The sequence below is a fragment of the Pelophylax lessonae genome (assembly GCF_965119305.1).
Source record: "Pelophylax lessonae genome assembly, chromosome: 1".
Classification (NCBI taxonomy): Eukaryota; Metazoa; Chordata; class Amphibia; order Anura; family Ranidae; genus Pelophylax; species Pelophylax lessonae.
This window is the reverse complement of record NC_138768.1, coordinates 48,440,824-48,467,576: the sequence shown is the minus strand read 5'-3', so window position 1 is coordinate 48,467,576 and position 26,753 is coordinate 48,440,824. Positions and strand designations below refer to the sequence as shown.

General features: G+C 43.9%; 1 protein-coding gene across 1 annotated transcript in view; it reads right to left on the bottom strand.

Annotated features, from left to right (window-relative positions):
- Positions 1 to 26,753, bottom strand: part of LOXHD1 (lipoxygenase homology PLAT domains 1) — a gene marked incomplete at its 5' end in the record, with an annotated part of 374,771 nt that overhangs the window by 339,698 nt on the left and 8,320 nt on the right. The window contains 4 exons of the mRNA XM_082254549.1: positions 8,370 to 8,568; positions 14,727 to 14,888; positions 17,119 to 17,244; positions 26,688 to 26,753. The exon at positions 26,688 to 26,753 is cut by the window's right edge and continues 86 nt beyond it. Of these exons, the coding sequence (XP_082110675.1) occupies positions 8,370 to 8,568; positions 14,727 to 14,888; positions 17,119 to 17,244; positions 26,688 to 26,753 (553 nt within the window). The remainder of the gene's footprint in view (positions 1 to 8,369; positions 8,569 to 14,726; positions 14,889 to 17,118; positions 17,245 to 26,687) is intronic.

Here is a 26,753-nt window from a genome sequence, read left to right as displayed (position 1 = left end):
ACCACTGTGGAGATTTCCCTACACTTCCTGTCCCTGTGACGCCAGAACACAAAATTGGAGGCTAACGCGTCCGGTATGAAAGGATTCTCCCTCCTCCTCCCGCCCGGCATCATTTTAAATTTTTACGACGCCTCCCGCCTCCCGTGCGGCATGACATCACCAGTGGGTGGCGGCGGCGCAGACTCAAGATCGGATGACTCGATGATTTCCGGAACTGCGCATGCGCAGTTCTCACCTGAGCCCGAAGCAGCCATTTTTACTGGCTCCTACGGGCATTTACGGGCAGCCTTAAAGTGCCCTGATTTTACGGGCTGTCCGTAAATATACGGACAGTTGGCAACACTGGTATCACTAGAACAGGGAAACACATAAAAAAACACATAAACAACCTGAACCAGAACACATACAACAAAAGTTCTAACTCTCCCCCTTCCCATTAAAAAAGGTAGTTACTTTTGTCTCTTTTGGTTAAATTTACTATTACTTCCTGTTTTTTGTGACACCCTAGACAGGAAGGGAGCAGAAATCTCTCCAGTTGGGACACGCCAATAAAAACATAACAGCAGTTCTCACCCTTCAATACTCAAAACTTACATAAAAGCTTTGCTTGAAGTTGTGTTAAAATGTAGTGTGCTTAGTGAAAATATATTATAGCTTTCCTTCAAAGTGTATGTACAGTATGTCAAAAACTCAGTAGGAAGTGAGAGTAAATTTCTACAAAATGAGGGGGAATCCCCCTTCAGACAGTTGTCAGTGGAACAGGTGTCCCCAATGAAAGATTTCCCCTCACTCCCTTGTTCCACTGACAACTGTAAAAGTTTGTATTTCGCATCACCTATTGTGGTGGTGACAATGGCAAACAGATGGGCGAACCCCCCCACCAGTGGGGACAAAGACAATAATAAAACAAAATGTAATCTTAGCCCTAATCCAATACTAACCTATCCAAAATTTACAAAAGTTTGGCTATACTGCGAACTGAAATGAGATTGAATGCTATGGACTACGTTCCATCAATGCCTTTTCCTGCTCCCAGAAGGATTGCAAGAACCACTCAAGGTAACAACGCATCTCCTACCGTTCTCCCAACATTGGTGTCTCTTCTTCCACCACATCACAGGTTTCTGTAACACACGTCCTATTATCAGTTGATTAGGTGTCAGGGATATTGTCAGATCAGATTGATTGAAGGCAGCCCATGACTTATAAAGTCTCGTGCACGTGGATTTTTAGGTACGACAGTCCATAGAGCCAACGAGAAGAAAGGTTCCCGAGCTCTCCCGTATGGTATTTAGCCACGCTGCCTTGCTAAGCGAGAAGCCTCTCAAGTTTAATGAGTTCTTTAAAAAAATATGAAGCTTGAAGGGAGCAAAGGAACCTTGGGAGAGCGTGACGGGTGGAAGGATACGGAGAGACCAACGTGACTTAGAAATTACTTTCTATTGCCCGGGTTCGATCTATTGACATATTTCCACTCCTACTACGGCGTCGTCTCCCTTTCCCATCTGAAAGGCTTACGTTACCTTTTGTTTACACATCTTAACAAAACGACGATGCTCGGCTAAGGTTCCTTGAATGGATTAAATTCTTTTCCAGAGACACTGCCATTAGGAGGCCACTAGTGATTTTAAAGTAGATGTAAACTAACTGGATGACATTTGGTTTGCTAAAGCACTGTGCAGCATAAAATGTTCCCATGTTTTTTTTTCTTTAGTTTTCACTGTTTATCATACTTTATTACATCTTAGTGGCGGTTCACACTACCGCGGCACGACTTCGGGGCGACCTGTGAAGTCGCGTGCACCGCGACTTCGGCGCGACTTGCATGGACTTCATATAATGACTTGAGTCGCTCCTATTAGAAACGGTTCCCGTAGCACTGCATGGACCGCGACTTGTCAGACTGACCAGTTGCCTGACAAGTCGCGGTAGTGTGAATGGGAACTTAGTGTTGCTAGTTAGGCCATATTGTGTCAACGACATTGGCCTAATACGGCTATGTGGTCACATTGAGTCAGTGATCTGATAATAAAAATCTGGTCCCTATCATCAATGTTGTGGCATCCTTACTGCTTTCTACATATTAGATTATAACAGGGCTTGTTTTCTCAGATAGGTGCAGGAACTCCCCACCTTTTCAGTCACCCCTTGTTTCTACCCCCTACCTACCTCCAAGCCTTAAACCCTTGGTTCTATCCCTTACCCACCTCTCAGTAGCGTCCCTTGGTTCCACACCCTTCCCACCTCCCAGTACCACCCCTCTTAGAGAATACAGAATCAAGTATGATTTTGTGGTGCTAAGTAATTTGTATGGAATGTGTTAATGCTAACAAGAAAAGCAGTAAAATAGATCCCCCTGTAGCCAGCAACAGTAGATCCCCCACACAATAGACCCCCCCCCCAGCAACAATGGATTCACTTCAACAACCATAGATCCTCGGCAGCAGCAACAGATCTCCCAGCAACCAAGATCAATAGACCCTCCAGCAAGTAGCAACAATAGACCTCTCCCTCAACAGTAGTTCCCTCACAGCAACAACTGAGCCCCAAGCAACAAACCCCCCCCCAGCAACAATAGACCTCTCCCTCAACAGTAGTTCCCTCACAGCAACAACTGAGCCCCAAGCAACAAACCCCCCCCAGCAACAATAGACCTCTCCCTCAACAGTAGTTCCCTCACAGCAACAACTGAGCCCCAAGCAACATAAACCCCCCCAGCAACAATAGACCCCCGTGCAAAAATAGATTCCCCCAGGTGACAATAGACCCCCCAGCAGCCATCAAATATCGACCCTCCAGCACAGCCCAGCACCCCTTGCCATTACATACATTCAGTACTGGAGGTGCCAGACATTTTTTATCATTTTTTTCACACAAATAGAGCTTTCTTTTGATGGCATTTAAAGAGGAAGTAAACCCTCCTCTGCAATTTTTACCTATAGGTAAGCCTATGATACGGCTTACCTATAGCTACTGTAAATATCTCCTAAACATGCACCGTTCAGGAGATATTTACCTTACATGCAGCCAGTGACATCACTGGCGCATGCGCTCTGAAGGAACGGCCGCTGGTGCCGTTCCTTCAGAGCCCCGTGCCGTGACCGTCGGCTCCCGTGCGCGTGTGCGGGAGTGACGTCACCGCGGCTCCGGCCAATCAGATGGCCGGATGCTGCGCTCCTGGAAGACGGGCGACTGCACATGTCGCCCGTCATAGAGGTAAGTGGGCGGGGGCTCATTCTAAGGTAAGTATTTCATAATGAGCTAGTATGCGATGCATACTAGCTCATTATGTGTTTCTCTTTCAGGTTAAAAAAAAAAAATGTTTGGGTTTACAACCTCTTTAATCACCACTGGTTTTATTATTATTATTATGTTTTTTTTTTTTGCTAAATACATTTAAAAAAGACAGAACATTTTGAAAAAAAAAATCATTTTTCTTTGTTTCTATTATATAATTTTGCAAATAAATAATCTTTATTTATACATTTACGTATTCTGCTACATTTCTTTAATGAAAACAACCCAAATTAGTGTTTTATTATTTAGTTTGTAGGAAAGTTATAGAGTACACAAACTATGGTATATATATATATATATATATATATATATATATATATATATATACAGTATATATATATACAAATTGATCAATCCTGATGTACTGATGCCCTATCTTATTGAGGCCCAAAAACGCCAGGACAGTACAAATACTCCCCAAATGACCCCTTTTTGGAAAGTAGACAGTCCAAGGTATTTAGAAAGAGGCATGGCAAGTTTTTTTTTAAATTGTAATTTTCTGTCAAAATTATTTGGAAGAAAAATGCTCACTATGACCCTAAGAATACCATCCCTACAGTCAAGCACAGAGGTGGAAACATGATGTTTTGGGGCTGTTTCTCTGCTAAAGATACAGACCGACTTTGCCACATTGAGGGGTCAATGGACGGGGCCATGTATTTTAAAATCTTGGATGAGAACCTTCTTCCCTCAGCCAGAACACTGAAGATAGGTCGTGGATGGGTCTTTCAGCATGACAATAACCCAAAACATACCACCAAGGCAACAAAGGAGTTGCTCAAGAAGAAACACATTAAGGTCATGGAGTGGCCTAGCCAGTCTCCAATCCATATATATCTTATGAAAAACAATAAGTTTTACACACTACATATGTATTCCTCCTCCCTATCCACAGATATTATGTTCCCAGATTTGAAATACAGCACAGGAAAAATCTGCTACGGAGAGAGACCCGGAGAAGAGTAATGTGTCAGAGACTTCAGCATTTCTGGCCGGTAATGTGATCTGCAGATTGGCATTTTGCTGTTATCCGTGTAACAACAGCTCTCATGTTACAGGTGCATTGTGCAACACAGATGTAGATTAGAGCACAGCACTGACAGATAACAGTGCTTGCCATACACACCTACAGTATCTCACAATTTTTCAAATATTTTTGTAAATATTTTATTATATCTTTTCATGTGACAACACTGAAGAAATGACACTTTGCTACAATGTAAAGTAGTGAGTGTACAGCTTGTATAACAGTGTAAATTTGCTGTCCTCTCAAAATAACTCAACACACAGCCATTAATGTCTAAACTGCTGGAAACAAAAGTGAGTACACCCCTAAGTGAAAATGTCCAAATTGGGCCCAATTAGCCATTTTCCCTCCTCGGTGTCATGTGACTCATTAGAGTTACAAGGTCTCAGGTGTGAATGGGGAGCAGGCGTGTTAAATTTGGTGTTATCGCTCTCACTCTCTCATATTGGTCACTGGAAGTTCAACATGGCACCTCATGGCAAAGAACTCTCTGAGGATTTGAAAAAAAGAATTGTTGCTCTACATAAAGATGGCCTAGGCTATAAAAAGATTGCCAAGACCCTAAAACTGAGCTGGAGTGGCCAAGACTATACAGCGGTTTAACAGGACAGATTCCACTCAGAACAGGCCTCACCATGGTCGACCGAAAAAGTTGTGTGCATGTGCTCAGCGTCATATCCAGAGGTTGTCTTTGGGAAATAGACATATGAGTGCTGCCAGCTTTGCTGCAGAGGTTGAAGGAGTGGGGGGGGGGGGGTCAGCCTGTCAGTGTTTAGACCATACGCCGCACACTGCATCAAATTGGTCTGCATGGCTGTCGTCCCAGAAGGAAGCCTCTTCTAAAGATGATGCACAAGAAAGCCTTCAAACAGTTTGCTGAAGACAAGCAGACTAAGGACATGCATTACTGGAACCATGTCCTATGGTCTGATGAGACCAAAATGAACTTATTTGGTTCAGATGGTGTGGAAGCAACCAGGTGAGGAGTACAAAAACAAGTGTGTCTTGCCTACAGTCAAGCATGGTGGTGGGAGTTTCATGGTCTGGGGCTGCATGAGTGCTGCCAGCACTGGGGAGCTACAGATCATTGAGGGAACCATGAATGCCAACATGTACTGTGACATACTGAAGCAGAGCACGATTCCCCTCCCTTCGGAGACTGAGCCGCAGGGCAGTATTCCAACATGATAACGACCCCCAAACACACCTCCAAGACGACCACTGCCTTGCTAAAGAAGCTGAGGGTAAAGGTGATGCACTGGCCAAGAATATCTCTAGACCTAAACCCTATTGAGCATCTGTGGGGCATCCTTAAAAGTAAGGTGGAGGAGCCCAAGGTCTCTAACATCCACCACGTGATGTCGTCATGGAGGAGTAGAAGAGGACTCCAGTTTGCAACCTATGAAGCTCTGGTGAACTCCATGCCTAACAGGGTTAAGGCAGTGCTGGAAAATAATGGTGGCAAAACAAAATACTGACACTTTGGGCCCAATTTGGAATTTTCACTTAGGGGTGTACTCACTGTTGAATTTTTTTTTATTTTTTTTCTGACATGTAGGTGTTATATCTTTCACTTGGATGTTATAAGATGCACTAAGTAAATACATCAAAATAAAACAAAAAAACGTGTCTTCATTTCAGGCTGCAAAGCAACAAACTGTGATTATTTTAAAGGGCTACAAACACAGACAAAGATAGTTAGTGCTCCAGGTGTCAGCATTCCAAATACACCTCCACCTTGCAAGCCGGTGCTGGCTCTGCAACACAGCAGAGAAAGGAAGAGTTCTGGATGGCCGCACTCCAATGCAAACATCTTTATTGACGTGATAAGTCCATACAGCATAAAAGCATAGGAGACACTAACAGCGAACAGCTAACTCGTTTCACACCCTACCTGGTGCTTAATCATAGCTGACATAAACCACAAATGAACGGGCAAAGATATATGCATACAAGGGCTGCAAACCAATTAGCTTATTAGCCCAATCCCATTCCAAATCTCCGCCCATAATCATGTGTGGTTTAATGGGGTGTGAAACGCGTTAGCTGTTCACTGGATCGTGTGTTTGTATTGGAGTGTTGCCACCCAGAACTTTTCCTTTCTCTGCTATTTTAAAGTGGGGGGGAGGTGATTTTTTTTCTATACCCACTGTATGTGCTGATAAACCATATTTTCGATTGCGGTTTTCTGTCCATCTCAAAGTGTGGAAAAATGTTGTTTATAACGATGTTCAATATTTTCATTGATGATGAATTTCTGAAATCATTTGCACCTACATTGATCATAAATTGCTACATCTATGGCCACTTACAGGGTGAGGATAACTGATCTCTTCCTATACTGGCCCATGTATATGCATGCATGCCAGTGGCAGGAACATCAGACTTTAGGTCTCTCTGAGAATGAACACAGCATAAGTACACTGACTGTATGCATGCAATCCGTAGAAACCATTTAGCACAAACAAAAACAAAGATTTTTGGGAAAGTGTACTTTGGGGGCCTGTTCACATCTACAGTATGTGTTGCAGTAATGCATGTTACAACACGCATCAGGGCCATACACTATACAAACAATTGTTCAAACTCATTTTAGATTAACGAACATTTGGCCGTGAGATGAAATGATTTTGCCATCATGTAATGGATATAAATTAATCAGTTTTTGGTTCGTTTTGGCACATATGCCTAGTGCCAGCAGTTTGGGCGAGAAAAACATTAACCTTTTAATCTCTCGTTCATTCGGCAGAATTTGTCAACCTGTTCCTTTGATTTTTTTTGGCTCTGAAAAGTTGAAACTGATTTTCTACTTGTGCCCATTAACTGGGTGAAAAACGAAGAAACTATTTTTCAGCTACTAAATGGCCAGCATTAGAAACATGGGTCTCATACTACATGTAAAATAAAAATTAGAATGATGGATCTTATTTCATGCGAGTTGAAATGCACATACTGTGCATGAACCTCACAGGACCATAAAATGGGTCTTCTTAAAATACCAGTTCCTTGGCTGTCTTGTTCATTCAGTGTCTTTAGTACTTTCTAAGGGCGAATTAAATCACATTTACCCTCAATCAAATCTCAGAACAGCCAGAGCGATTCAGCCATTAGCTGCTCTGTATTGCCAGCTAGGTAGGGGGCAGTGTGGTGCAGGATTCAGTGCATTGTACCGACCCCCTTTTTTTGTTTTATTTTGTTTTGTTCAAGCTTTATTTGAAGTGTACAAAATTCACTGCAATGTCGGGCAACGCGCTGCACTTTGCTGACTGACAATGCAGTATGATTCAGGCTGAAGTGCTGCGATAAAATGCAGCATGTCTGCACTTTACCGCAGCACGATGCAGCTCAACATTAGGCTGTGTTGCAGTGTAATTGGGATGCATAGGAAACAATTGTTTCTTGTGTGTTCCGGCGGTGACAGACCTTTTACCATGGGGTAAAACGTTTGCCACTGCATTTGGTGTGAATTGGCCCCAAAGCCTTGCACACACCAGTATTTTTTTTTGTTCAACCCAGCAGGGCTGAATGAAAAAAAACTGATAGCTCAGGAGGAGCCACTGTACTAACTAACTGATGTTAGTACAGTGATCTCCCCTGCTGTGCTATTGTGTACTGACAGGGGGACAGCTCCCACACCACTCCAGTCAGCCAGAAAGCGCTGATCGGGAGCTGGTTGGCAGCCCTTTTTTCGGTCATGCCCCTTCAACAGAAGCCAGCCAAATGGCTGGCTTCTGTTGGAATGACTCCAGGGCACACTGGCCGAATGTCGGCCGGTTTCTATTGAAATGGCTGAAGCCACTCAACATTCAGCCTGTGTGTACTAGGCTTAAGTCTCTGACTTGGAACAAAGTATGCAGAATAAGAGTTTTGTCTAGACTTTGTTCCAGGTCTGTGAAGCCAGAAAGATTCAGGCAGTTATCATTTTTGAGAAACAGACCAGCAATGGCGGCTTAGGAACATTTTCCAGTACAGATTCCCTTCAAAGACTATTGAACTGTTTGCTTTGGATCCAGGAACATTTAGAAGAACAGGTGCTGTCTCTTACCAGTATGGTCACCCGCTTTTCCATCCAGCTGGTGCTGAGAAGTTTTACTGCCGGGCGTTAAGGTTCGGCTAAGCTGGCAGTCGGTATGGTACAGGGAGAACCACCGGCGGCACGGGAACTGCCATGACTTGTCTCGGTTTGTGTTGGTGACGGTGATTTCTTCCACATACCAGGCATGTTGTTGTTCCAAGCCGTCATGCTGTGTTAAAAGAACATAAAACAACAATGGTGGACTTTAGATTTAATCTTTTTATTAAATGATTGGCTTTGGTGCCCCTGTACCCGCCCCCAGTAATTGTTGACGGGCGCTACCTGATTCACCACAGCGATGTGAGCACCTTACATATTAACTATTGGTAACAAGTGGTAACATTATTGTTTATATATAATATGTTCTGTCATTGACTGTTACATATAGTGCTGCCCTACTACTAGCATTGAGGGACCTGAGGAAGCCTTGAAATGGCGAAACGTTGACCAGACTTTCGGAAATATACAAACTCTATACGTACAACTATATCTTACTGTAAAGTTCATTTACTTATTATTTCCAGTAGCTATAGTGGGGCATACGATTGGTACTGCATCCACATTCGGACATTGTGGAGGCAGCTCATGTTTACACTTTTTATTATGTACAGCCGTGGCCACAAGTTTTGAGAATGATACAAATATTAATTTTCACAACGTCTGCTGCCTCAAGTTTTTATGATGGCAATTTGCATATACTCCAGAATGTTATGAAGAGTGATCAGATTTATTGCAATTAATTGCAAAGTCCTTCTTTGCCATAAAAATTAACCTAATCCAATAAAAAACATTTCCACTGCATTTGGGAATAAGGCTTAAGGGCGCCCAACAAAGTCCAGCAAGTGCCAGAACCGTCTCCTACAGTTGATTCAGCTGCGGGATCGGGGCACCACCAGTGCAGAGCTTGCTCAGGAATGGCAGCAGGCAGGTGTGAGCGCATCTGCACAGATGGTGAGGAGAAGATTTTTGGAGGATGGCCTGGTGTCAAGAAGGGCAGCAGAGAAGCAACTTCTCTCCAGGAAAAACATCAGGGACAAGCTGATATTCTGCATAAGGTACAGGGATTGGACTGCTGAGAACTGGGGTAAAGTCATTTTCTCTGATAAATCCCTCTTCTGATTGTTTGGGGCATCCGGAAAAAACCTTGTCCAGAGAAGAAAAGGTGAGCGCTACCATCAGTCCTGTGTCATGCCAACAGTAGAGCTTCCTGAGACCATTCATGTATAGGGTTGCTTCTCAGCCAAGGGAGTGGGCTCACTCACAATTTTGCCTAAGAACACAGCCATGAATAAAGAATGGTACAAAAACATCCTCTGAGAGCAACTTCACCCAACCATCCAAGAACAGTTTAGTGAGGAACAATGCCTTTTCCAGAATGATGGAGCACCTTACCATAAGGCAAAAGTGATAACTAATGCCTCGTTTCCACTGAGCGGTACGGTTCGGTTCGGTTCAGTACGGTTCGGTATGGTACACCTTGATCAGGCTTGTGTCTCCACCTCCAACAGTACCTCAGCTCAACAGTACCTCAACAGTATAGCTCCACCCTGTTGGTATGGTACTAATGTGCTTGGTACCCCAACGAAAGGGTCCCAAAAAAGCGGTACGGTACGGTTCGGAATTAGGATACCATTCACAACATTTGACAATGAAAACGGAAAAAATTGCGTACCTTACCGAACCGTACCGCTCAGTGGAAACAAGGCATAAGTGGCATAAAGCCATTTTAGTTTTAGTCGTATTTTAGTCATCTGAATTGTTTTAGTTTTAGTTGTATTTTAGTCTTATGACTAAAATGTCATTTTAGTTTTTGTAGTATTTTAGAATTCTGAATTGTTTTAGTCTTATGACTAAAATGTCATTTTAGTTTTTGTTGTAGCTTAGTCATCTGAATTGTTTTAGTTTTAGTCGTATTTTAGTCTTATGACTAAAATGTCATTTTAGTTTTAGTCGTATTTTAGTCATCTGAATTGTTTTACTTTTAGTCGTATTTTAGTCGACTATAATAGTGGTATTTAAGTCGACGAAATTAACACTGCTGTGGACACAATAACTGGGTTAGCAGGCAACGCAATGAGGCACGCTTTCAAATGAAGTATACAAGAAAAATAGCAAAAAAGAAGAGAAAAAGAAGGAGAAAGAGAGGCAGGGGGAGAAATAAAAAAAACAAGAGCGGACTTTATCTCTCCCCCACTGGAGCTCTTGATGACGTCAACATTGACGAAACCGGTAGGGCTGGACTTCTTGTCGCTCCGTCACTCCAGCTAGGTGGTCACAGTCTGCTGGAACGCATCCACACCCGGACATCCGGCGCAGACGCTATACCACCAACGCTTGATTGGAAACTTAAATGTGAGTGGATATAAATTTTTTTGAAATAAACACTTATACATACTGCACAATGGAATGTCTACCTTCTGTGTTTGGGGCCATTTGATGACCATCCCGAGGCTTTGAGGGCACGCATCTCCTATCACCTGGCAGGACATAACGGACCCAGAGGGAACCCGCAGGACCACCCATTTGCTGTGCAGGCTTGATACCCCTTTTGGGGAGGGCATTGCAGTGAGTGAATTTCTTAAGGGGCACGATACACCGCACTGAGCACAGCAAAGGCCAAGTATTAATACCCCATCAGATACATCATCTGATCTTCCCCACATTCCCCCTGCATTTGCATGGGACTTCACAGATTGCACGGACTGGCACTTGCACAGTAGCACTTCTTCAAGTGCTTTGTATGAAGACTGGTTTCACCACACTGATATACTGAAGTATATTTTAGAACCAGCATTTGTTCCGGATTTTTAACTTTCATAATCACTTATTTGATTCATTTTTATCTTGTTTTCCTTGCACTATTTGGTACGTTTTTAAAATAGTGCATTATTTATGCACTTTGCACCTATATTGCACTGTTAATATATTGACATATTGATTTGCTTTCATACGGCTCTAAGTTCATTGATGCACATGTCACTTTACTGGTTCATATAGTCTTTTATGTCACGAGTGGACATTAGCACTTTGTTTTATATTTTTATATTTCTTATATATTGTATATTTATATTTTTACATATTTATACTATATTTACACCTGGGTTGAATATATTATATACACTACATTTGCATAGATCTTACAGAGTAGCGCCATTTACCCATACCATTATATTACACTCATTCTGGCTTCTCACTCTAGTGAAAAGCTTCTGGGTAGGCAGCAAACTCGTTTTGGTTACATACAACCCCCCTTTTTTTTTTTCCATTGCGTGGGATCCCTCCTAAAGGCCCGTACACACGTACTGATCGTCGGCCGAACGATCGGCCGTCTTTTGTCCCCGGGCTGTCGTGTCTGTTGAAAAGTGCAAAAGACTGCACAAGAATTTTGTCCGCCGACTACAGCCGACTGCAGAAGTGATGTCATGTGATGGTTAACTTTCCCTGTGTTTTTTCTTCTCTGAGCATGCCCAGTCTTGCAAATCTGCTGTCTGTCGGCCGAATTCTGTATTGACTTGCGAACAATCGGCCGTTCTGGTGTCGGCATACAAAAATTTTAATGCTTGCACAACAGATTCTTTTCGGCCGAAAGTGCGCTGTCGGCTGTCGGAAGCATCATACTAACAAGCCGAAAATCGGCCGATCGTTCGTCGGCCGAAGCTTTTCGGCCGACAATCTGCACGTGTGTACGGGCCTTAAATCTATTGGACAGCCACGACACACATTATTGCAAATACAAAAAACAAATGATTATGGCGCTCTATAGTGGACCATGAAAAGCATTGATTGAGTATTCACCTGCAGCTGAGAGGAACATCTTGCTACCTTAACGGTCCCAATACTCAGAACAAACAACAAAAGAACCTCTATGATCAACATAAGAACACATTATCGAGCACCTCTGCTATCCAGTTTTGGCTTCACATTTGGAGCCTAATCTTACATACAGCTTCCTATTTGCACAACATAGTTACGTTGCACTAAAAACCCCAAGCATCATTGTCACCAGTGCCTGCTGGACTACCTCCACCTATCCCCTGTCCTTCTCTGTCCCTCTCTACATGCATATATTCATTTATTTTCCCAGAAAAAGATCTGCATGTAGCAAGAACTTGCGTTCCCACTCGCATTTTTTTTTTTAATTTTCACTTGAATGGGCTGTCCTACATGCGGCAAAAGCCTTAAAGAAGCACCTGCACTTTTTTGTGCCTGTTTTACTATACTTTTTGATGCATTTGCAGGCCGTTTTGGACCCGTGATTGGGGTGCCATTAATGTTTCATGGCAACGTAAGCGCGTATTGCATTTGCAGTGCATTTCCAAAACGTTTATTAACCACTTGCCGACCGCCCCACACAGATTTACTGCGGCAGGGCGGCTCGGCTGCACATAATCATGCAGTTCTACGAGATTATGTGCATGCGGTTTTTGATTAGACACAGCAGGAGGCAGACTGCGGGAGGAGCGGGCTCGATCGTCGCCGGCCTCCCGCCATCTTTGGCAGAACTGACAGGAGAGCCACCAGTGCCGTTCCTTCAGAGCCTAGTGCCGTGAACGGCGGCTCCGGCGCGCACGAACCAGGAAGCAGGACGACTGGACATGTCGGCCATCCTGTCGCTTGGCGGGCGGCACTGTGGGGGCTTCATTTAAAGGTAAGTATTTCATAATGAGCTAGTATGCGATGCATACTAGCTCATTATGCTTTTGTCTTTACAGGTTTTTTTTTTTCATTTTTTTTGGGGGAGTTTACTTCCTCTTTAACCCCTTGATCACCCCCCATGTTAACTCCTTCCCTGATCACTGTATTAATGTCACTGGTCCCCAAAAAGTGTTACACAATGTCAGATTTGTCTGCCGCAATGTCGCAGTCCTGATTAAAAGTCGCTGATCGCCGCCATTACTAATAAAAAATAAATAAGAGTCCATAAATCTATCCTGTAGTTTGTAAACGCTATAACTTTTGTGCACACCTATTATTATATGCTTTTTTGTGATTTTTTTTTAACCGAAAATATGTAGCAAAATACAAATTGGCCTAAAGGGATAAAAAAAATTTGATTTTTAAAAATTTTTTATTGGGAATGTTTTATAGCAGAAATGAGAAAATATTGGTGTTTTTTCAAAATTGTCGCTCTTTTTTTGTTTATAGCACAAAAATGAAAAACTGCAGAGGTGATCAAATACCACCAAAAGAAAGCTTTATTTGTTGGAAAAAAAGGACATCAATTTTATTTGGGTACAGCGTCACACGACTGCGAAATTGTCAGTTAACCTCCCTGGCGGTCTGATTATGTCAGAATTTCTGTGCTATAAGCGGTACATTGTTTTGCATGAAAATTCGTTTTATATTTTAAGCCTGTAATTCTTAGGAATAACTCACTTAAATCTGTCCAAACAAGAATCTAGTAGACATCCCGGGTATGATAAAGTTTGAAACACTAAATCATAAATTATAATGTAATAATAAATTGCATCAAATTCTTTATTGTTTTTGAAGTGGAGATATTTCATTATGAGGGAGAATCTGTACTCGGGGGCGCCGCCTGGTCCGTACCGCAGTCAGTAGAGCACCAAGTCCGCACATCGCTGAGCTCAGTCGCAGAATCGTCGCTGTTGTCACTTTTAGTACCTAATGACAAATTTTCCCACGAATCGCTATCGCTCAGTTCTTCAAATATTTCCGATTCACCGTCGCTGTTTTCCAGTTTGTCCAAAAGCGTTTTTGACCTAAAAGAACGCTTTTTGGACGCCATGGACGTTATCAATTTTCCAGGCACAAAGTACCGCAAAAAGTACAGGCAGGGCACTGGAAAAGCCTCTGGGTGAAATGGCATGATACAAAATTGTAATCCTAACAGATTACACTGTATCATGTCATTTTATTTAATTTTTTTTGAATCTATGAACCTCCCGCTGGTTCCACCCCCCTGTGATGCGGTGCTCGCAAGGAACGGAACCGGAAGAAGTTGCTGGCATGGGCCGAATACAAAGCAAGAGGACAGCGGGAGGACAGCTGGGGAGGACGGCAAGGAATCGCAGTGGAAGGTGAGTATCACTCTGGGGTAATCCCAAGTGTGGCTCGGGGTTACCGCTTTTGGTACTGAAAATTAACCTCGAGCCACACTCGGGAATACCACTAGAAAGGTTAAAGCAATGCAGTAACGAATCGCAAAAAAAATGGCCTGGTCATTAAGGGGGTAAAACCTTCTGGGACTGAAGTAGTTGAAGTGTGCATTTTCTGTGTGGTTTGCCACAAAATCAGAAACGCGGACATGCGAATGGGGCCTTAGACCCAGGTCAGTTGAATGTTTCCTCCTGTAAGTACACCTACCTCCAGCGTTATGCTTTTAATGTCCCCAATCTCTGGCCCATATACTTTGAAGGTGTGGGTTGAACCTTTGTTGAATTTAAATTCTGGAGAGTCTGGAGTGGATTTTTTATACAACTGGGTCTTGTTCACCTTCCCTTTGCTTCCTTTCATCTGTATGTAGACCTGGGCAAATAAAATAATAACACAACTTAAAATGGACCTGCCATCCAGTTTTTTCATGGTAGTACATGCATGGTAATGAGTCAGTGTGACACTTCCATCTTTGTTCAGGCATCATACATGGTCACCCTCCGCTTCCTGGGCTGAGACAATATAAAAAGAAAAAGAACATAGTCTCTTTTCCGCCATCACTCTTCTATGTTTCTAAATTGACAGAGGTGATGGAGGCGACCTGTCACTTGGTGCAACTGCACAGAGATCAAAAAATAATTTGGTAGTGTTGAAAAATATATATTTGTTTTTTTTTGTTTTTTTTTATTACATGTGCCAAATCTCATTATATAAAAAAATATACAGTCAGGTCCATAAATATTGGGACATCGACACAACTCTAATCTTTTTGGCTCTATACACCACCACAATGGATTTGAAATTAAACAAACAAGATGTGCTTTAACTGCAGACTTTCAGCTTTAATTTGAGGGTATTTACATCCAAATCAGGTGAACGGTGTAGGAATTACAACAGTTTGTATATGTGCCTCCCACTTTTTAAGGGACCAAAAGTAATGGGACAGATTAACAATCATAAATCAAACTTTCACTTTTTAATACTTGGTTGCAAATCCTTTGCAGTCAATTACAGCCTGAAGTCTGGAATGCATAGACATCACCAGACGCTGGGTTTTATCCCTGGTGATGCTCTGCCAGGCCTCTACTGCAACTGTCTTCAGTTCCTGCTTGTTCTTGGGGCATTTTCCCTTTAGTTTTGTCTTCAGCAAGTGAAATGCATGCTCAATCTGATTCAGGTCAGGTGATTGACTTGGCCATTGCATAACATTCCACTTCTTTCCCTTAAAAAACTCTTTGGTTGTTTTCGCAGTATGCTTCGGGTCATTGTCCATCTGCACTGTGAAGCGCCGTCCAATGAGTTCTGAAGCATTTGGCTGAATATGAGCAAATAATTTTGCCTGAAACACTTCAGAATCCATCCTGCTGCTTTTGTCAGCAGTCACATCATCAATAAATACAAGAGAACCAGTTCCATTGGCAGCCATACATGCCGACGCCATGACACTACCACCACCATGCTTCACTGATGAGGTGGTATGCTATGGATCATGAGCAGTTCCTTTCCTTCTCCATATTCTTCTCTTCCCATCACTCTGGTACAAGTTGATCTTGGTCTCATCTGTCCATAGGATGTTGTTCCAGAACTGTGAAGGCTTTTTTAGATGTTGTTTGGCAAACTCTAATCTGGCCTTCCTTGTTTTTGAGGCTCACCAATGGTTTACATCTTGTGGTGAACCCTCTGTATTCACTCTGGTGAAGTCTTCTCTTGATTGTTGACTTTGACACACATACACCTACCTCCTGGAGAGTGTTCTTGATCTGGCCAACTGTTGTGAAGGGTGTTTTCTTCACCAGGGAAAGAATTCTTCCGTCATCCACCACAGTTGTTTTCCGTGGTCTTCCGGGTCTTTTGGTGTTGCTGAGCGCACCGGTGCGTTCTTTCTTTTTAAGGATGTTCCAAACAGTTGATTTGGCCACACCTAATGTTTTTGCTATCTCTCTGATGGGTTTGTTTTGTTTTTTCAGCCTAATGATGGCTTGCTTCACTGATAGTGACAGCTCTTTGGATCTCATATTGAGAGTTGACAGCAACAGATTCCAAATGCAAATAGCACACTTGAAATGAACCCTGGACCTTGTATCTGCTCCTTGTAAATGGGATAATGAGGGAATAACACACACCTGGCCATGGAACAGCTGAGCAACCAATTGTCCCATTACTTTTGGTCCCTTAAAAAGTGGGAGGCACATATACAAAGTGTTGTAATTCCTACACCGTTCACCTGATTTGGATGTAAATACCCTCAAATTAAAGCTGAAAGTCTGCAGTTAAAGCACATCTTGTTTGTTTCATTTCAAATCCATTGTGGTGGTGCATAGAGCCAAAAATATTAGAATTGTGTCAATGTCCCAATATTTATGGACCTGACTGTATGTCCATCAAGGTGAATAGAGCTAAAATTCTTCACCATGGGGAAGGGGGCTCTGTAGACATCCCTGCACCAGCCATCCCTCAGGGGAAACTCAATAAAAAAAAATGACGTATCAACTTCCCTCCACCACCACTCCCCCTCCAGCAAACTTGAGCAGGGTGATGTCTGCCACTCTGCCTGTGTTCCCAATCCAACATCAACCCCCACTGATGTGTCTTTGTGGCTCACCCTTGCGCTGGTTCCGCATCGCTTCTTCTCTCCCGTCTTCACCGCTACTTTGTAGAGGACCTTATTGGTTGATGCAGAGTGAGGGCGGAGCCCAGATCTGCTGGCGGGAGCACTGTTTGCACGCTTCTACAAAACAAATTCAACATTTATGAAATCCATATTTCAAAACTGCTTCGATTGAAGTGGATGCAGCCAGTTGTGGAAAACATTTAGCCTGGGTTCTCACTACTGCTATGCGGGAACCAACGCGATTCCCACATCGCATCTTCCCCGCAGGCAGTTCACCCTGCCCTCTACGAACCGCTGGGAGTGTCAGTGCAAAGGTAAGTACACCCCCCAGATTGGTTCGCAGATCGCAGTGCAAACTGTAAATTCGGATTGGAATCGGATCGCATGGGTGAACACCGATCCGATTCCAGTGCAGAGAAAAAAAGGTTCCGGCACCTTTTTCATGCGAATTCAATGCGAGTTCAGCCATACAACTATATGGCTGAATTTGCATCGCACAGACATCGCATGTGATCTGTACAGCAACACGGTGAAAATCACATGCGTTGTCTGTGTTCACAATAGTGTGAACCCAGGCTCAATATTTTTCGATTTTAAAAGACATACCAAGAGAGAAACACATCATTATGGAAATGCTAGTTGCCTGGCTATCACAATGATCCTCTGGCTGACTTTCTGCGGTAGATTTGCTAAAACTAGAGAGTGCAAAATCTGGTGCAGCTGTGCATGGTAGCCAATCAGCTTCTAACTTCAGCTTGTTCAATTTGGCTTTGACAAAAAAAATACCTCGAAGCTGATTAGTTTCTATGCAAAGCTGCAGCTGATTTTGCTCTCTCCAGTTTTGGTAAATAAACCCCTCTGATTCATTAGTCTTGGAATAAGCATTCAGCAAGTCAGGATGGACAATTTAATGAATAAAATTTATGTAAAATCCCGTTTTCGTATTTTGTTCATTCTATATTGCATCTCTGTGCAGCTCAACAGACTAATACGTTTTTTTTTTCTCTGCCATTCTGCTCTCTCCCCCTCTCAGCATGCTCCTTGTTAGCACATAAGCACTGCAGTACAGCTGACTACTTCCTTGTATTGCTTCTTCCTCTCTCAGTCAGAGCTCTGCTGTACAGTGGACTGCATAAATCAAATTCAGGTATTTCACGCACTGAAACGTCTTTACCTTCCTGCACCCCCCTTCTTCTTCAGTGGAGAAAAAAGTTGCATATTTTTTCCTGTTTGTTGGATTTCAACTTCAAAGCTGCTTCACCCAGCTGCAAATACTCACCTGTCCGACGATCTCCCTCCATTTTGTTCAGCTGTTAGGAGAGTAGAAAAGACAGCCCCCAGGACTCTCCCCACCCCCATGTGACAGCGCTAAGCCAATCATCAAACATTATCACTGTCACATGGAGAGCATCACATGCTCCTCTGGGGAGGGAAGCATTAAAGACTGGCCCGAAGCTAAAAAGAAAAAAAAATAGGCGCAGGGCCTCATGATAGGGGGGACAGGGTATACCAGGCAGCACAGGGTTAATGAAAACACAGGATCATGGGAGGTCACGGACTGGGATAGACTGGGAATTTAGTGGGTGGGGCTGCTGTGGTAGGATACAAAAAAAAAAATATATATATATTCCATAGTTTGTAGATGCTCTCACATTCGCGTAAACAAATCAATATACGCTTATTAGGTATTTTTATATATTTTTTTTTTAAATCTGTAGCAATACATATTGGCCTAAATTAATGAAGAAGCTCGATTATTTAAATGTTTTTATTGGATATGTTTTATAGCAGGAAGTTAACCGCTTGCCGACTGCCCACGGTATATTTACTGTGGCAGTCAGCCTCTCGCAGGCAAAGCGACGTAGGTCTACGTCTCTAGCCTGTGAGGGTCTAGGGAGCGAGCGCGCGCCGCTGGAGGCACGCTCCCGCGCGGTCACAGACCCCCCCGCGCGTGTGATCGGCGGACCCGATGTCCGCTGGTCACTCTGCGATCGTCGGTGGAGAGGGAGAAAGGCAGGCGGCTAATGTAAACAAGCCGCCTGTCATTCTCCCCTGTGTAAGAATGGTGATCATACGGTTCTACTATGTAGGACCGTTGATCACTGTTCCTACACCTCAAGCCACAGCCAATCACAGTTAGAATCACGCCCCTAGGGACACACATAACCCCTCCCTCTCAAAAAAGTTAACCCCTTCACTGCCAGTGTAATTTTACAGTAACAGTGCATATATATATAGCACTGATTACTGTAGTAATGTCACTGGTAACCCCAAAAGTGTCAAAAATGTCAGTCAAGGGTCCGACCTGTCCGCCGCAATGTCGCAGTACCGCAAAAAAATCGCAGATCGCCGCCATTACGCGTTAAAAAAAAAACAACAAAAATGACAAAAATCTTTCCCTTTGTTAGTAAACGCGATAACTTTTGCGCAAACCAATCAAAATACGCTTTTTGCGATTTTTTTTTTTACCAAACATATGTAGCATAAAACAAATTGGCCGAAAATGTAAAAATTTTTGATTTTTTAATTTTTTTAAGGGGAATTTCATATATAAAAATGTGAAAAATATTGTTATTTTTTGCAAAATTGACGCATTTTTTGTTTATAGCTCATGATCAAAAAAAATCGCACAGGTGATCAAATACCACCAAAAGAAAGCTCTGTTTGTGGGAAAAAAGGACGTCAAATTCTTTTAGGTACAGCGTCGCACGACCGCGCAATTGTCCGTTAAAAGTCACGCAGTGCCGAATCACAAAACAGGCCCTGGTCAGGAAAGGGGTAAAATCTTCCGGGGCTTAAGTGGTTAAAAATATTGTTTTTTTTTTTTTTTTCAAAATTGTCAGTCTTTTTTTGTTTATAGCGCAAAAAATACAAAAAAACCCAGTAGTGATCAAACACCACCAAAAGAAAGCTCTATTTGTGGGAGAAAAATTACATAAAATTAATGTGCAGCGCCGTATGACCGCTCAATTGTCAAAGTAACGCAAAAGCAAAAAATGTCCTGGGCATGAAGGGGGGTAAATCTTCCAGAGCTCAAGTGGTTAATTAGACTAGGAAGATGAATAATACAGTTTTTCTGAAACGGATGGTTCCTTTGGATCAGAAGATATTTTCCGCAGTTAAAAGAAAATTTCCACAGCTGTCGAGAGACTTTTTTTTTTCCTTATTGTGGGTCAAAGCTGCAGAGGTTTGTTGGCGGTCCCGTTTGATGGACATGTGTCTCTTTTCAACCTAATTAACTATGTAAGTGAGTAGGTCAGAAGTGCTCCTCTGTGTACTCGTTTCAGGTCAGTGACACAGAAAGCACCAGAAAATCGCTTCAGCGTTACAGATCTCGGCGGCGTTGGAGGATAATATAAGAAAATACATTCGCAGGCAGATTTCAGGGACTCCTCTTCCAGCAAATTTATAAAATGAGGACAATTTATGTGGGACATTATGGGTGACCCTGTAGACCAGGTGGTAGACTCAAAAGTATGTATTCGTCAAAGTGTCATCACGTTATTAAATTAATAAAAGAAAGTGTAGAACAAATGATGATTCCATAAAAACAAAAAAAAATGAAAAGGGTCAGGCTCTACGCTAAACTCCAGGCAGAAAAACACAAATAAATGGAACTGTGTAATTGTTAACACATCAATAAATGTATTTTTGAAATGCAAGCAGTGTCAGTAACTGAATATGATCTGGAATGAACCTCTTACAGTAGAGAGACCAGATGTCTCTGGTTTCCAGAGACAGTCCTTGATTTTAGGAAATATCCCCAACATTTCAGCTGGGGAGGCGGAGCTTGATTGCAGACAGCTAGAGAGGCGGAGTTCTGATCAGAGTCTAATGCCTAGGTTTCGGCACAACACCGGACAACCAGCCTGCACAAGCCGCTGTCCTCGGAAGGACACCGCTGAAGAACCAATCAAAGCTGCATTTGGCTCTGATCAGGTCTCCGTGTCTTTTAAGTGCAGAGGAGGGGTTTGGGGTTTTAGACCCCCAGATCCCTCCACAACAGTACCTGTCAATTGCTTAAAAAAAAAAAAACGATATTAAATGGCCAAAATATCGGTATCGCCAACGAAAAATTTTGGTCGATCACTAATAGACACAGGAGCGATCTGCACCGATCGTTCACTGTGTCCAATTCAGAAAAAGAAGGGGGCAGTAAATAACATAATTACTGGCCCCTTTCCCCATTCTCCATCCGTCTGTGAGCCCACAGCAGAAGGCAGAAGAGGGAAGAAGGAAGACGGCAGTGCTGCGGGGGGGGGGGGGGATCAGATGTGGGCAGCACAGGGAGGAGGAGGATCAGCGCAGTAAGACAGAACAAGTATAGAACAATGGACTGTGTCTGTGTCTCTCTCTCCAGCAGCTAAAGGTTAGAGGGAGGGAGAGGAGAGAAACTGGCTTTAAGCTGCTGAAGGGAGAAACACAGACACATTGCATTGTTCTGTAATTGTTATCCTGTCCTGCCGCAACAATTCTCCTTCAGTCCGGGCCCCCCTGTGTGCCCCTTTTGGCGGCTCTGATGGAGAGTGTTGGGATGCAGATGTGAGAGCTGTGGATGGAGACTAGGTGCAGGGGTGAGAGCTGTAGATGGATACTAGGTGCAGAGGTGAGAGCTGTGGATGGGGACTAGGTGCAGAGGTGAGAGCTGTAGATGGATACTAGGTGCAGAGGTGAGAGCTGTGGATGGGGACTAGGTGCAGAGGTGAGAGCTGTGGATGGGGACTAGGTGCAGAGGTGAGAGCTGTGGATGGGGACTAGGTGCAGAGGTGAGAGCTGTGGATGGGGACTAGGTGCAGGGGTGAGAGCTGTGGATGGAGACTAGGTGCAGAGGTGAGAGCTGTGGATGGGGACTAGGTGCAGAGGTGAGAGCTGTGGATGGGGACTAGGTGCAGGGGTGAGAGCTGTGGATGGAGACTAGGTGCAGAGGTGAGAGCTGTGGATGGGGACTAGGTGCAGGGGTGAGAGCTGTGGATGGAGACTAGGTGCAGAGGTGAGAGCTGTGGATGGGGACTAGGTGCAGAGGTGAGAGCTGTGGATGGGGACTAAGTGCAGAGGTGAGAGCTGTGGATGGGGACTAGGTGCAGAGGTGAGAGCTGTGGATGGGGACTAGGTGCAGAGGTGAGAGCTGTGGATGGGGATGGGGACTAGGTGCAGAGGTGAGAGCTGTGGATGGGGAGTAGGTGCAGAGGTGAGAGCTGTGAATAGGGATGGGAGCTAGGTTTAAAGGTGAGAGCTGTGGATGAGACAGGGGGGACTAGGTGCAGAGGTGAGAGCTGTGGATGGGAGAGGGGGGTGGAGAGGTGAGAGCTGTGGATGGAGGAGGGAGGTGCAGAGGTGAGTGCTATGGATGGGAGAGGGGGTGCAGAGGTGAGAGCTGTGGATAGGGACTAGGTGCAGAGGTGAGAGCTGTAGATGGGGGATAGGTGCAGAGGTGAGAGCTGTGGATGGGGATGGGGACTAGGTGCAGAGGTGATAGCTGTGAATGGGGACTAGGTGCAGAGGTGAGAGCTGTGAATAGGGATGGGAGCTAGGTTCAAAGGTGAGAGCTGTGGATTAGAGAGGGGGGACTAGGTGCAGAGGTGAGAGCTCTGGATAGAGGAGGGAGGTGCAGAAGTGAGTGCTATGGATGGGAGAGGGGGTGCAGAGGTGAGAGCTGTGGATGGGGGCTAGGTAAAGAGGTGATAGCTATGGATGGGGGCTAGGTGCAGAGGCGAGAGCTGTGGATGGGGGCTAGGTGCAGAGGCAAGAGCTGTGGATGGGGACTAGGTGTAGAGGTGAGAGCTGTGGATGGGGGCTAGGTGCAGAGGTGAGAGCTGTGGATGGGGACTAGGTGTAGAGGTGAGAGCTGTGGAAGGGGGCTAGGCGCAGAGGTGAGAGCTGTGGGTGGGACTAGGCGCAGACGTGAGAGCTGTGGATGGGGACTAAGTGCAAAGGTGAGAGCTGTGGATGGGGATGGGGGCTAGGTGCAAAGGTGAGAGCTGTGGATGGAAGAGGGGGACTAGGTGCAGAGGTGAGAGCTGTGGATGGGAGAGGGGGTGCAGAGGTGAGAGCTGTGGATGGGAGAGGGGGTGCAGAGGTGAGAGCTGTGGATGGTAGAGGGTGGTGCAGAGGTGAGTTGAGGGGCGTGAGCTGTGGAAGTAGAAGTTAAAATGTGGTGGGGGATGGGGGCTCAGAGATGAGCTGTGGATGGGTAGGGGGCAGCTGTAAGTGGTTCGAAAGGGTGCATTAGCCCCTTATTTTGGGAGGGTTGCTTGAGGAAGGGCTTTTTTTTGTTTTGTTGCCAAAATGTATTTTTTCCTTTGTATTTATTGGGGTACAGCACAGAATACAGAGTTCAGTGGTCAAAGTGTGTAATGTATGGCAAGGCATATAGAGTACAGTAGTCAGGATTTTGCTATTTACCTTGTACATGAAAAAAAAATTCCTGACTGCTACTTTAGGTTACATACTCCTTACTGTCCTGTGTTACATACGAATGGGCACTCTGCTGTACTCCTGATGCTGCACTCTGAATTATGGGATGTACTCTGTGGTCTGCATATTCCTGAGCCCTGCACTCTGCATGCTGGGCTGCAAAAGACATACACTTGACCACTGCTCTTTGTGTGCTGGGCTGCAAGTTACATACTCCTGACGTAACATAATCCTGACCACTCTGCTTGTGCATAAAAGAGCATAAAGAGTTCAGTAGTCAGGAGTATGTAATGTATGGCACAGCCTAAACTATCATAAAGTCTAATGTAAAGAGCAGAGGTCAGGATTACATAGTATGTAGTGCAGTATGCAGGTGTAATTGTCAGGAGTATGTAATGTACAACACAACAAACAAATTGCAACAGTCAGTTTAAGTAACATGCAGTGTACATTACATAGTCCTGACCATACTCTGTATGCTGTGCTGTGTGGTATATACCTTTTGAGTTACGTTATGAGTAAGCACAATCTATTTGTGTGAAACGCGTCAACTACTTTTCCCTGTGTTTTTTGTTCTGTCTTGGTGACCAATAAAGCGCTTTTCATATTTTGACTTCGCTGCAGTGTGCAACCATTTTTCCGTTTTCTCCATTGGTATATACCTTTTACTGTTGTAGGCTCAGACAAAGTGTTAGCGCTCTGTCTTTATTCTGTGTGCAGAATGTAATGAAAGATTGGCAAAAAGGGCGGAGAAGAAAATGGGACTTTAAAGGTAGCCACTCATAACCCCATGGAAGAACTCAATATTATTACAATAAAAATTCATTTTATTTAAACTTCATTGAAAAAAATCATACTACAATTAATACATGAATATACAATATCTCCCCATTGTGGAAAAAAAACAAATATATTCACCCGCGCCAAGGACCACCTCTATTAGTGAAACAGAAATATTGGTGAACTAATAAATATAAAAGTGATAAGCAGCTGCTGGGCCCCTTCCCGCTACGGAAACAAACTGAATAAAAAACAACAAGGGTAAGGTGAAACCACCTACCCCCACAGATCCGCGCTTGCTCTCTTTAAACCAAGTGAAAAACACCTATAACCAAAATGTATGTGGGAATATGTGCTGTTATACAGTGTACAATAAACTAATATTTTTGTATTTGAATTTATGTTTTTAAACTCCGAAAAAAATAAATTGGTGTGACTAGTGTCCCCAATATATGGCATTCCAAAATCTGAAGACGTCACACGCTGATGACGAAACGCGTCATTTTGGAACGCACGTAGACCATGTGACCGGTAGGCGGAACTGTAGCGGTGGAACGCACACTAGTCACATTTTGTTGGGAGTTTAAAAACGTAACTCCAAATACATTAGTTTATTATACACTGTATAACAGCACATATTCCCACATACATTTTGGTTATAGGTGTTTTTCACTTGGTTTAAATAGAGCAAGCGCGGACCTGTGGGGGTAGGTGGTTTCACCTTACCCTTGTGGTTTTTTATCTCCCCATTGTGAAACAGGATCTCTCCCAGAGATAACAAAGTGCACAAGGGAGACCTGTAGAAATACCCGTACAATATACATATATCTTGCAAATAATATTGAGGGTGTCTGGGTCCCACGGGTATCTCAAAGAATCACAGGATCGCTACGTCTTTCACTTGTAGCTTCATCTGGGGATTCTGTTAATGTTGCAAAACACACCACAGAGACTGCTTAATTTTGGATCCACTGAGGAGAGGGGTGCCTCACCATATGGGATCAGCACCTTCTATTGGAGAGAAGTTACTGGAAGGGACTGCCTCCTGACCACCCATTGTATTTGGGAAATTTGAGCATATGCAGTCTGTGTGGTGTGTTTTGTTTGCAACAATAACAGAATCCCCTGATGAAGCTACAAGCGAAAGGGTAGTGATCCCGTGATTCTTTGAGATACCCGTGGGACCCAGACACCCTCAATATTATTTTGCAAATATATGTATATAGCAGTGGCGGCTGGGGCTCGGTAATTATGGGAGGGGGGGGGCGGCAAACCAACGCACCCCCCCCCCCCCCTGAATTACCGAGCACCAGCCGCCACTGCCCAGACCAGAAATGGATCAGATATTGCTATCAGGCAAAACAACACACCCTATCCCCCCCCTCCCCAAACAGCCTGCCTCCTTACCTCCTCCTTCCTCCTGTCCGAGCTGGGGAGTGCTGGATGGCTGAGCCTCTGTGCTTCTCCTCCATCCATGTGTCTCCTCCCTCTTCCTGGCCAGTGCCCAGTAAGATCACTTCTCCTGTTAGCCAATCGGGAAAGGGGTCTCACAACCCTCTTCCTGATTGGCTGGGAGGAGAATCAGTATGACAATAGCGAATATTTATTCGCTATTGCCATACAAATAGGTGAGCTCAGGGCGCAGTACTCTGCGCCCCGAGTCCACCCTTTTTTGAAGCCTATTTGAGCCTCTGGCTCTAATCACTTGCTTGAAAAAAAAAATCCCCTATTGGAATCTATGCATCCGGTGCCCTGCATGTAGATTAGGGGGCCGCATGCATGGATGGGGGGGGCACACCTGCGCCCCTAATGGATGGGCCGCCACTGGTATATAGTACAGGAATTTCTACAGGTCTCCCTTGTGCACTTTGTTATCTCTAGGAGAGATCTTGTTTCACAATGGGGGGATATTCATGTATTGATTTCAGTATGATTTTTTTTAACGATGAAAAATACAATTTTTATTGTATTAATACTTGAGTTCTTCCATGGGGTTATGAGCGGCTACCATTAAAGTCCCATTTTCTTCTCTGCCCTTTTTGCCAATATTATATGGGGATGTGGAGCCACAGTAATTGGAGTCTTGTCTCATATTTTTTCTAATATGTAATGAAAGAGTTTACCTTTTTAAAAACGATTGATTCATTTTAGTGGGCTGCCTTACAAGTGACAAACGCCGCAAAGAAGCTGAAGTATCATTTTTCGCACATTTCTTAGCCGTGCCTTGTGCTGCTTCTTGCTTGCAGTGACTGGGGTTCCATTAACAATGAATGGCACCGCAAACGCGACTGTGATTTGTGAAAGAGCGCAAAATCCCCCGATTTTGTACATGTTCATGTGCTAGTGTAATACAAATGTATTCTTACCAGAGTGGAAGGGCCGGAGTCAGTCTGCAGCCCAAATTTCTTGGCGTAGTAGTCATACAAGTGAGG